The sequence below is a fragment of the Acanthopagrus latus genome, chromosome 20 (assembly GCF_904848185.1).
Source record: "Acanthopagrus latus isolate v.2019 chromosome 20, fAcaLat1.1, whole genome shotgun sequence".
Classification (NCBI taxonomy): domain Eukaryota; kingdom Metazoa; phylum Chordata; class Actinopteri; order Spariformes; family Sparidae; genus Acanthopagrus; species Acanthopagrus latus.
Window position 1 is genome coordinate 6615230 of NC_051058.1, and position 11834 is coordinate 6627063.

Here is an 11834-nt window from a genome sequence, read left to right on the forward strand (position 1 = left end):
TCGATTATGGGGGATAGAGCCATTTTTTATTTTATTATTTTTTTTAAACATTTATTTTTCAAGAAGTTCCTAGCTACTTCAGTTGTCCAGGAGATGGAGAAGAGCTCTACTGCAGTGACGCTCCAGAAGTGTTTTGCGGACTGCGAAACTTAACTTATATGAGAACACGTTAGCTCCAACAGCTCCAACAAACAACAGCCAAAATGAATATCAACAATTTAATACCACAGCTACACTGTTTATTCCCTACACAACCTGGAACACGGTATCATCAGTTAATCATTTAAGCATTTAGCCTCCCACCCTGAGTTTGACGTCACAGGTCACCATGTGAGTATGGTCTATTGTACACACTGGATGTGCTAGTAGTATATTTTTTATTATTATTACTTAACCTGTAACCCAGCAAACTAATGTAGTTAATGAAGTAATATGTGAACTCTTGCTTACGAGACAGCTGTAGGTAAGAAAAGATAAGATGTTCCTATATTGATCCCCCTTGAGAGAAATTCACAGGTAACACAGCAGTACAGAGGGAAATAAGTAGCAACAAATAAAATTACAATTTGAAAGAAAATATAATGCACTACTAAACTACTAGAATAAGAAATAAACATACTACATAACTAGCCGGGCATGCTAACAATGGCAGCTTGTGTTACAACGGATAAACACAATCTGAAATCTGTTCTTTACACTTCTACTGGTATGTTTTTTGTCTCAGAAAGGCAAGGAGAGGAGACCACCACCCAAACTCTTTAACTCCAGAAAATCACTTTTAAAAAACAGCCGCACAGGCACCACTTTGGAATATATCAAGTTATGGTTGCTAAGCCAGGATTGGACAGTCGCCGTTCAGAGGATCAGATTAGCGAACGGTCAGTTAGCAAAGAACAAAACCCATCTGGAGAGGTCCGAGGCTCGGTGCTAAAAACTGAATGTTTACAGCCACTCTCCCCTCCATCACTTCCCTCATCCACCACCCCCCCTTCACTTCCACCCACCCGGCCCTCTGCCCCCTGCTCTCCTCTCTTTCCTCCTGCAGTCAGCTGGCATGGAGAAGAACGGCCCTTTGACTCATGTGGAGGTGGGGAAATGATGAGGGGTTGGGGGGTCCCGGTGCTCTTGGAGTCTGATAGTCTGGCTGTTTCGTACAGGCTTTTCCTCCGGGGGGTTTTTAAGCAGCCAGAGAGGCGAGGAGCGAGAGTGGAGATTTCTGACGGCATATCTCCACCATGTGGACTGCTGACAGGGCCGCCACTGAAAACTGGCCCATGAAGATGGGCGATACGACTCTATGCTTTTTGACTTGACTATGCATCAAATACAATGTGCAATTTGTGGAGAAGTCAGTAGCTGAATCGATGTCGGGTAAAGTGTAAAACCGAACACATTTCCATTTTACGTATTTGATAAGTTGCACCCCTGTGAGTTCAGATAATGTAGTGTAGAGTCGAACTTTACAACACACTCAGTGACTCACTTCTTTCAGTGCAATCGGCAGCAGTAGCTGCGTCGAACCCCCCTCCCACCCTCCGGTAGCTGCAGACCCCCGTGCTGACACCTAATCCACAGCCTCGCTACCATAACATTTTCACAAGGGTCGCGAGCCGCTCAATAACAGCTACACATGAATGGGTGAACTGCTTCTTTATAAGAGGTACGACACACACAATTAGTGTTCATTGGTGGTAGCCCCCCGCCACTTTTTTTCTGTGTATTTTTACAAGAGTTGAATATAATCCTTAGATGGTCTGTATCTTTCAGACAAACAGGGCGTGTGTGTGTGTGTTTGATTATGTTCTCTTGTCTTGAGTGAGTGTGTGCATGATGGAGGTCAACATGTCCACTGCAGCCTTGTACATAGTATATGACATATCAATTATCTATATCTAAAAGATGGCTGGTAAATTTTTTGAGTTATGACCTCAGTCAACACTGACATGGCCTTATAGCTTTTCGGAATTAAAAGGGTTTTTTTTTTTTTTTTTTTTTTTTTTTTAACAAATACTCCTGACGAGCTCGACTAAAGACGTCCTCTCTCTGGCTAACTCATGATAAAACTGGAACAATCAGTTTTTTGAAATGGCCATTTTTATTCCTCAAATGTAGTGATCTGTTGCCTAATTTGTTCTGAGGGATGCCACGTGCTCCCCATAAAGCTCCATTAGCACTGCAGTAGCGAGGATAATGAATATGATACAGACAAGGTACCGGACATTTGCTCCTCCTCAGAACCCAAGGCTGCAGCATACACACACACACACACACACACACCAGGGGTCACTTCATGACACTCCGCAAGTAGTCCATTCATTTGTCGTGATGGAACTTGATTCAAAGCAGAGCTCCACCAAAGAGCCTGCAATCATTGAGGAAGGTTATCTGATGTGTCAGTGTTTCCTCTATATGCATTCTGCTAATGGATTTTCAGCGCCGCCACGAAAAAAAAGACAGAATTTTTGTAGGTTTAATGTCGAATGTTGCATACAGTGAAAGCTCTACACCCTAAGTTGTCTTGAAATTGATTATTGTTGTCATTACTGTTATTTGCATAATTTCTACAAGTCACGCTTTAATGACTGAAATCCTCGTCATCCTATTCAAAGGCTGCAACAGACGACTCATAGAGCCAGGGTGAAGTTAGTTTTAGGTTGGATATTCGGTGGATATTCACTCAAGTCCAGCCACAACTTTACTGAGGTTCTCCCAGTGTCAGCAGCAGGAGGATGGTTGGCTCACCTCACAGAGCCTCACACTGAATCACTGGAGACTGATTTAGGGACCGTCATTAAATTACTTAATACATTAATATATTAATACAAAATAATTGCAGTTTTTTCAATATCTTTTATTTGGGGGGGGGGATGTTATATTATTAGTTACATTCAGCCCCTACTGAACGTAAATAATGAAGTAACTTGTAATCTAACTTAGTTACTTTTAAAAACAAGCAATCAGTAAAGTAACTAAGTTACTTTTTAAAGGAGTAATCATGATTCGGATTACTTTTTCAAGGTAACTATGGCAACACTGCCTATGACACACACACACACACACACACATTAGAATGTTCATTCCCATGGAAACCTACATTGATGTTCTTTGATGTCATAGAATGTTTACATCATACTATCTTACAGACACTATAGGAGGTATAAATAAGTGGAACTAGTTCTTGATTGCTACACAAACTAGTGAGAAATCAGCTTTCTTGCACTTCTGGATTACTGTTTGAAAAACACAACAATATGTACTTCAGCGTGACAATGCAGGGAACAGCGAATCAAATCGGGTTAAGAAAATGTGGCCCACTTGGAAATACCCACATACTGGTGGACTTTCTTGGGGAGGGTGGCTTTGGTTTAGTAACCAAATGCATCAGTACTGTAACTGGCACAGAGGTGGCCATCAAGGTTAACAAGAACAGACCGCACATTTTTGACCAGGCAAGACGGGAAATTGCCATTCTGAAGCGACTACGGGATCTGGATCCAGACACTTGCAACATCGTGAAGTGGAATGGTTTTTTCTTCCATAGGGAGAACATCTGTCTTAACTTTGAGCTGCTGGATAAAAGCCTGCATGATTACAGGGTGCGCAGAAGAAACCAGAATCTTTCCATGAGAGAGCTGAGACCAGTCATTCATCAGCTGGCCACAGCCCTGTCCCACCTGAGTTCCAAGCAAATTGTTCATGCGGACCTCAAACCTGAAAATGTTATGGTCGTGGACAGCAGGCAGCACCCAATACGAGTCAAGCTGATCGACTTTGGCCTGGCACATCCGAGGTTTGGCATTGATCCTGGTGCCTGTGTTCAGACCACCTGGTACAGGGCACCAGAAGTCATACTACAACTTCCTTTTGATGAGGCCATAGATATGTGGTCTCTAGGCCTGACGATTGTAGAAATGGCTACAGGGTGCCCCATGTACCCCGGGGACACAGAATATGATGTGCTGAGATACATCGTAGAAACCCAGGGCCAGCCGCCAGATCATATGCTGGACAGCGGGATGGCAACCAAATATTATTTTGCGACCCAGAACAACGGCGAGCGGCGCTGGAGGTTGAAGACACCCTGGGAGATCAGAGCCGAGACAGGGATGCCATCCATGGATGGAAGATACTGTGTTCTCAAGTGTCTTGACGACCTTGAGCAGCAGATAGTGTCAGACACCGAGGACCCGAGTGAAAAGCGGCTGTTGCTGGACCTGATTAAAAGGATGCTGGAGCTGGACCCTGTTCAGCGCATCAAACCACTGGAGGTCCTGCAGCATCCATTCCTTACTCAGAGCCTCAAAGCCGGCATGCAAACACAAGATTGCGAAGTGTCTATTGTATGTCAGGCGGGAGCAGAGAACATTCACCATGGGCTAGTTCTCTCCCCGACAGATGAATCAGCGTCCAGCAGTGACAAGGAAAATGGCTCTCAGCCTGAGACCAATGCTGAGAACCAAAGCTGGTTAAGGCGCCTTGTGGGAAGGATATCGGACACGTTATCTTACTACTTCTGCTGTGGGTGAAGCTAACTACTGTGCCTCTGTGTGTCGTTAGCAATGTCGCATCGTGTGGTTTTCTCCGGGTGCTCCGGTTCGCCACCAGATGAATGAATCTAAAAAAAAAAAAAAAAAGAAAAAATTAACCTAGTCAAGATGCGACAGGAAGAAAGTTTTGTATTTGCAAAAAAACATCAACAGCCAGAAATCTACAGAAGCCCTAAAGGGACAAACAACGTTCTTATGTGCACAGAAAACTTCTGTTGCGCACGAGAAACATTCTGGTGGGCACGAGACACGTTCTCATGCTCACAAGAAAGTGTCTTCAAGGCTTTTGAGGGAGAGCAAGTTGATCGTCTTAAGCTACTTGACAGCATGGTTAGCCTGATCAAGTCTGTGAGCAGCAGGGAGCTGAATCCACTGGCAAATGTTGATGTACTCAAAGGGCCAACAGATGGATACATCAGTGCCAAACCGCACCTTTGTTACTTTTCTGAGTCAAAGGCATCTGAGCTCCACCTTGCACCTGAGGACGAAAACAGTGTCTGAAAGCGCCATGTAGCCTTCGATATCTCACTGAGACTGCCAGACAACATCGAAGCATTGCAGTAGATGTCAGTTTTCAATGTGGAATCAAAACTCTAAAGCACAATAGGTGCCCTGGAGAAATAGAAAAGTTAGTCAAGCTCTTTGGCTACTCCCTTGCAGATCTAGACAAGATTGTCCAGCAATGGCGTGCCATCCATCTCAGTAAATGGGATGAGTTTTAACAAAAAACACATCAGATGAGTGTGGTAAAAATCAAACTCAGAAGTAGGATGTCCTTGCAGACCCTTAGCTCCATCCGGTACATCGGATATGGGCTGAAGCTGTCTGGTGAGGCTTGCTATGAGCACCAGCTGCCTGATAATGTTGTGCAGCGTTTTGGCACATCAGGTGCTTACTCGTTTGAGTCAGTTCCCTCAGTTGCTGAACCTGCCATGAATTTGACATTTCATTGTAAGATAAAAAAAATAAAAATAGAATCGACAGAAGAAAGTTCATATGTAGTTGTTTAAATATTTGTCATGTTTTTTTTACACCAATTTTTGTCTCTCCCACGACATTATTCCTCTCTCCTACAGCATCCATTTCAATTACATGCACATGGCCAATAAGGCCATACGCAAACTATATGAAAATTAAACTTGTATTTGCTGAAACGTGAACAGGAGTCTATTCATTCTTTAATGCTTTTTGATTTATTCTTGGATTTCTACCATTGATTACTGGATTAATACACTTCTTTATAAAATATGAGGCTATTACATATATGAGGTTCATGAAAACGCTCGCGACATTCCCATCTGGATCATCCTCACCACCTGTGAATATGGATCCTACGATTTATGATAGCCTGTAAAAGTCAGTGACGGCTCTCGCAGAATTTTAAACACTCCATATCCTCCATTGCAGGTCCTCATCATGACACAGGCCAAGTTCACCGTCACTACACTTCAGTGAATGAATAGTGTTCACCTATCACCCTTCCGTTTTCAAACAATACATCATTTAAACAATAAAAGTAGGATTGGGAGCTCACCTGGCTCTAAAATGACAAAGTCTTCTAATTACAGAGTTAATAACAAAAGGAAGTGTTTATTTAATATCACTGATTCAATTTCACAGTCTAGAGATGTCTGGTAGAAGGAAATGTTGCACTATAAATATATAATTTCTCAGAAAATATAAAACACATTTGGATTTTTACAGGGAACACTGTTCACAGACATGAGTTGCCCATAAATATTTGCATGTGATGTTCCAGCCTCGATCTGTACATACCATAACACATTTACAGTTTCCATGGCAACCTGGATGCGAGAGGACGCTGGCGTGAATATCGCCACTTCTCAATCCGTGACAAATAAAAACTGCTTTTTTCTGTTGAAAAAAGAAAGCCAAGTTGTCCCTACAAGCTCTGAAGCTGTGCTTCTAACTTTAAAGGCTGCACACCTGAACAGTTGGCTCCATGGACTCACCTTTCTCAGCCGTTAGCCTAGCTGGAGCTCCTGGAACTTATTATTATTATTATGGCAGCATCTACTGTTTACTGTCTACTGCATCTGGGGAGAAACAGTGATCAAGTTGCACAGTTCTGTCTGTCTGTCTGTCTGTCTGTCTCTGACAAACACAATTGGAACAAACTTGCAGGTTGAAGCTGTTACTATCATACAGTACTGAATGTGAATGTGTGTGTGTGTGTGTGTTTGTATTGTAGTAGTTTGGATAGGGTTGTGATTTGTACAGACAAGCTCAGATCATCCCCTCTATCACCTTGTGTTTACATTAGCTCTCCTTGCGCTAGCAGCTTTTTACACACCAGACTGAGCCGACATGGCTGCAGGCTGCATGGTGGCTGTTGAATGATGCAGGTTACCAGAAGTCACGTCTAATACACGGACAGAACAAGCAAATCTACAGCAAAGTTTGAGTGTTAATGTTTGGAAACAAGCCACCACTTCCTGTAAATTCTGGATAACCCCTTTACATTTTTAGTTTCAGAGCTTCCAGGGTCAAAAAAAGGTCAACATGTCTCAGTAACATGCGAGTTGAGGACAAATAGCTGAATATGAGAAGGTTTGTTTTGTTACTGTCAGCTCTCCAAGCATGAGGAACTGCTGCCGATCATCTGTCTCTACCTGCAGAGTCTGTATTTCTGGGTTGTTTCCTGGATGTGATTCAGGTTCCATTTTAACTTTGCATGTCTGCGAGAACAGGACAGAGACTTGTTTGGTTGTGTCCTCTTTGCTCCTCTCTTGAAGGTAACTGGTGGGTGGGGCCACCCTACTGAACTCACTGAGGGCACCTGGGCCCAGTGCTCCCAGTCAGTACAGGAACTGCAACCAACACCCACACTAAATGTCTCCCTCACATCCACTCAATTATACCACTGACTCTCATACCTCCATTTATGTTTGTGTAAACACGAGTTCATTCAGGTGCATTTTCGGTGTCTCTCCCTGTATTTTCTGTGGCCACGTGCGCCAGTCACAACAAAACATCTTGTGGTTGTTTGACTATTTTTCACGTGGCTAAATAAACGAAAATAGATCAGGAAAGATTGAGACTTTGTATTAACGTGAGACTGTGAACGTTTGTTGCCACGAACACAGCTGGAGATGTCCCGAGGTCTCCTCATCCAGTGGTGTCACACATCGAGGTCACTGTCATTGATCTCCCTAAAACAATCATTTCCATCTTGTTTTATGGCACTCAATCAGATTGTCATCTCTATGAATGAGCAAGACATCATTTACTGCTTTTCTGTTTATTTAAACGCGAAGTTGATTTCGATAACACTGAAAGATGTAATCAGGTCTTTAATGAACACTTGAAACAGACAAAGTTTAAAGCTGGAGCGGCTGTTCAGTGAAGCTGACAACTGATGGAGCTGAAGGCCTGAAAACAGACACGATGGTAGCTGTGACCCTGTTAGACAGGCAACGAGCTGGTTTGCTTTGGTCGGGGGAAACATCAATCCAGTTAAAAAATCCCATCGGCTTTTTGTTTAGGGAACCAGGGCGACGCTAACATCCGGGTTAGCTTACCAACACCACACTATACACGGCCTTCTGTGTTGATAACCAAAACACACTGTATGTACAGGTGAGCTACAAATCTGTTTAAAGCATTTCCTTCCTTATAAAGCGTTTGCAAATGCATTTAAAGAATAGTTTTCACGACTGCACCCATGTTTGTATCAGCTAGCCGTCCTCTTGCTCCCTCTGTTCTGCTGCCGTCTTGCCGTTGTTTTTGTCGCGTTAAATTGTGGATTAGTAAAAAACCGTCACCAGAGGTTGCTTCCCTGTTGCGGTGCGGGAAATTATGAGAGATGAGCAGGTCAGAAGTTCAATTGATCTAAGATAAACACTAGTAGCACTTGTACATTAAGGAAAAGCTTGTGTTCACAGACACGCTGCCACATGCGAGCAGAAAAGACCTTTCACTTAAACGTACCCCCCGTCCTTCAGCACCTCCGGCCTGAACATCACTCAGCATCCCCGAGCTGTCCTGAACAGCCCAATAATGCTGTCAGTGGCAGTATACACACACACACACTCACTCATAAGCAATTACATGCTCTTGACAGACGCAGGTTTATATGGTCTCGATTATGAATCAGTTCTTGCATACACACACATACACACACACATGCATGTACCCCATCTGTGCACACAGTGAGGGAACATCCATCCACACCCCAGCGTGTGCCAGTACGTTGCGTTGTAAAGATTTATATGACAAGGTGGCAGACAGACAGTGGCAGGGCTGCGATCCTGCCTGTCTCACTGCTGACGCTGACAGGGTTATTGCTCTTGACTGTGCACATGTGTGAGCGTGCGTGTGCACGAGGCTCGCCCACGTTCATGCAAAACCAACTGGATAACAGAAACAAAACGTCGGACCATTTTTGCCGCGTGTGTCTCACTGTGTAAACCATCACTTTTACTTTTGACTTCTCCTTTGAACAACTCACATGCACATTTTGCACCGCTCTGTCGGTTGCCTTATCTAACTCGTACTTGTGCTCGCCCCACCCCTCCTGATGAGTGTTACTGTTGGCCTGGCCACACAGGAAAACAGAGAAAGCACTCAGTAGTTTTGGGAGCAGGAGCTCTGATTATCTCTCCTGCAGGCAATACAGACTTGGCTGCAAGCTTCTCTCCATCCATCTTCACTTCATCCCTCTTTATTTTCAAACTCTGGTGGCTCGCTGCCCGGGAACGATTTTCTTCACGCACAGTATAGTGGAGGAATGGATGTGGGCTGTTAATATCTGTCCGTGCACGCTCCAAACACAACCCAGTAACGCTCGCATCTACTAGCAAACACTAAGTAACACCTGCCAATCAGTAGTAATCACCTAATAAAACACTATCAGATGCTAGGATTGACAATGTGTAGTTCGGGGCTCAGGAGGTCAAATGTAGCTCACTGAATTAGACAGAAATATGAATCTGTCTCACCAGCTGTTCATCAGAACACTGGTCTGTGTATGTAAAACCTTTCCCCCTCTGAAAATGTAAACCTGGCGATCTCTAAACATGTGTTCGCGCCAGTGTTATGAAGGCTTGAATTTCTAGGATACCCTCAGACCTGAGCATCACTTCTCAGAAATGATACAAAATTGCATCACGTCTTTGTCCAGAAGACTCCAGGCCACAGGAAACACACGGCCGAGCCAAGGTTTCATCCATCATCTGCTGCAATTTGAGTTTGTTTAATCTGGAAAACTACAATAACGTGATTACTCCCTCAACTAAGACCATGTACAGCAGTCAGTCCCTATCAGGGAGCATTTCAGCAGTAGCCGGTAGCTAAATGGGAAGACTGTGAATAAGGTGAACTTTAAAAAACCTATAAGTTATGTTTAGATCAGCACATTTACTGAGTTAACTGTAACACCTGATCACTGTGATGGTCTAATGAGTATGACAGGGTGTTGCAGATCGTTGGCAAAAGAGCAGGGGTCTAAACATTTAGTATTTAATAATGCATGTACATGGTTGAAAAAAAAAAATCAAATTAGCCAAACGTATTGGTTAAATTGCCAATATAATTAGCTAACTACATGACTGAAATATTCAGCTATAATCGGTTCACAAGTGAAAAAAATACTTGGTTAAAAGTAATGAACACAAATGGATGAGTGTCGTGCCTTCTTAGTGTTTTAAAAATAGCGATTTTGATGCTATTGTTAAAGTGCCTGTAGCATTTCCAGTTTGCACTGAAAACGAAAATACAGTAAATCTTAAAAGTGCCTCTTTCGTCACAATTATGCATTAACACGAAGGTTTGACTGAAGTTAACTGAACAAGTTGGCAACATGATGGGGTATTTAAGTGACCACGCTGTTTTTCGTCCAAGCTTTGGAGGTAATGTAGGTACCCTTGAAATCTTAAAGTCTGAAGTCATTCCCTCAGAAAGTTGTTGTTCCCAAAAGAGCTTCCATGGGTAGAATTCTTTACAATATACAAACAACACAACACAGAAGTACTTATATCAGTGTTGACCTTCAAAATCCCATTTTTGGCCGAACATTCATGGCTGCTGGTTTCTTGTGCATGCGTGTGTTTACAGTGTGTCAACGCCTGGCGCATTTGATTTGGCAAGGAGCTTGCACTTAATGGAAATCTCACCAAGTGACAAACCTTTCAGCTGCCCGCGAAGTGACACGCTACAGTAACGGGAGAGATGAACTGATCGTAAAAAACGAACCAACACACGCAGACATCACTTCATAGCAGGTTTCTGGCGCGGTGGTAATGACTGCTAATGTCTTTCTGTCAAGTAGGAGCTAAGCCTGAGAAAGCAACATGAAAGGCGACTGCTCTGGGTCTTTCTGCAGGCCTGCTGCAGGCCGATGCCAGGTCGGAGCCGCAGGCTGAGTCTGGCTGGCAGCGTCACCAGCGCTGTGGTGGTGCCCTGCACAGGTCTGCAGATTGTCTATCTGACTTCACCTCTGTTCTGTACCAAACCACATTTCAAAGAGCAACAACTCTCCAGCTTCTCACAGGCTTCTTCAGATGTGATTTTACATGAGTAAATGTTTGATATTTTCAGTATATACAAGACGTTGCATTTAAAATGAGATATTCACCATATGGAAAAAAGGAACACCTACTCTGACAAATTGATTGATGGTATAAAAATAAAATAAATTATCTTCTTTGGAAGAGATACAACATTACAAGCTCTCACTGGGTACAATCATAACACTTTGCAGAGTGGAACCTCCATATTTAGGATATACTGAATGATGAATGTAATGTTTTTATTATGTTTTTTTTCCCACTATGGTCAAATGAGCGGTTGCATTTTCTAAACAAAATCTACATGCGGTCTCTGCTGCAATTTTCCCACTGAAACATTTGACATAATTGAAATCCTGAAAGAGTTGGAAGTTACTGATGTGGCCATAGAAATCCAAATAGCGAAAATATAAGTTGGAGGGGCATTGTTGAAAGGAGCTGATGGTGTTGAGTGCTGAGTGAAGGGACTGACTGATTGCTGAAAGAGTCACTTCAATTTCAAAGACAGAAAGGGGTTGAAATGTAAACAGGAGTAAGCAGGAGTCATGAAGACAGTGTAGGTTGAAGTGGACGTCTCTAAATCTAGTAGTGCCAGCACAGGTGTAGACTGTACACTGAAAGACGATGCCAGCTGAAGTGGAAGAACTGAAAGTAGTTGTAGTTAAAGGAGTAAGACCAGACAACATTATGAGCAGACATCAAAGGGTTTGAAGAGTAGACACTAGCTGTGATATCATGGATCCTAATATTGCACTCATGT

General features: G+C 43.1%; 1 protein-coding gene across 1 annotated transcript; it reads left to right on the forward strand.

The window, feature by feature from the left end:
- Nucleotides 1-3148: 3148 nt before the first annotated feature.
- Nucleotides 3149-5544, forward strand: LOC119009699 (homeodomain-interacting protein kinase 2-like). The gene has a single exon (XM_037081194.1). The coding sequence runs from the start codon at nucleotides 3252-3254 to the stop codon at nucleotides 4524-4526; it is 1275 nt and encodes a 424-aa protein (XP_036937089.1). The 5' UTR covers nucleotides 3149-3251; the 3' UTR covers nucleotides 4527-5544.
- The last annotated feature ends 6290 nt before the right edge of the window (nucleotides 5545-11834 follow it).

Bases quoted from the DNA above. Each gene is read 5' to 3' on its own strand.
- LOC119009699 (XM_037081194.1), top strand. From the start codon at position 3,252: ATGTACTTCAGCGTGACAATGCAGGGAACAGCGAATCAAATCGGGTTA.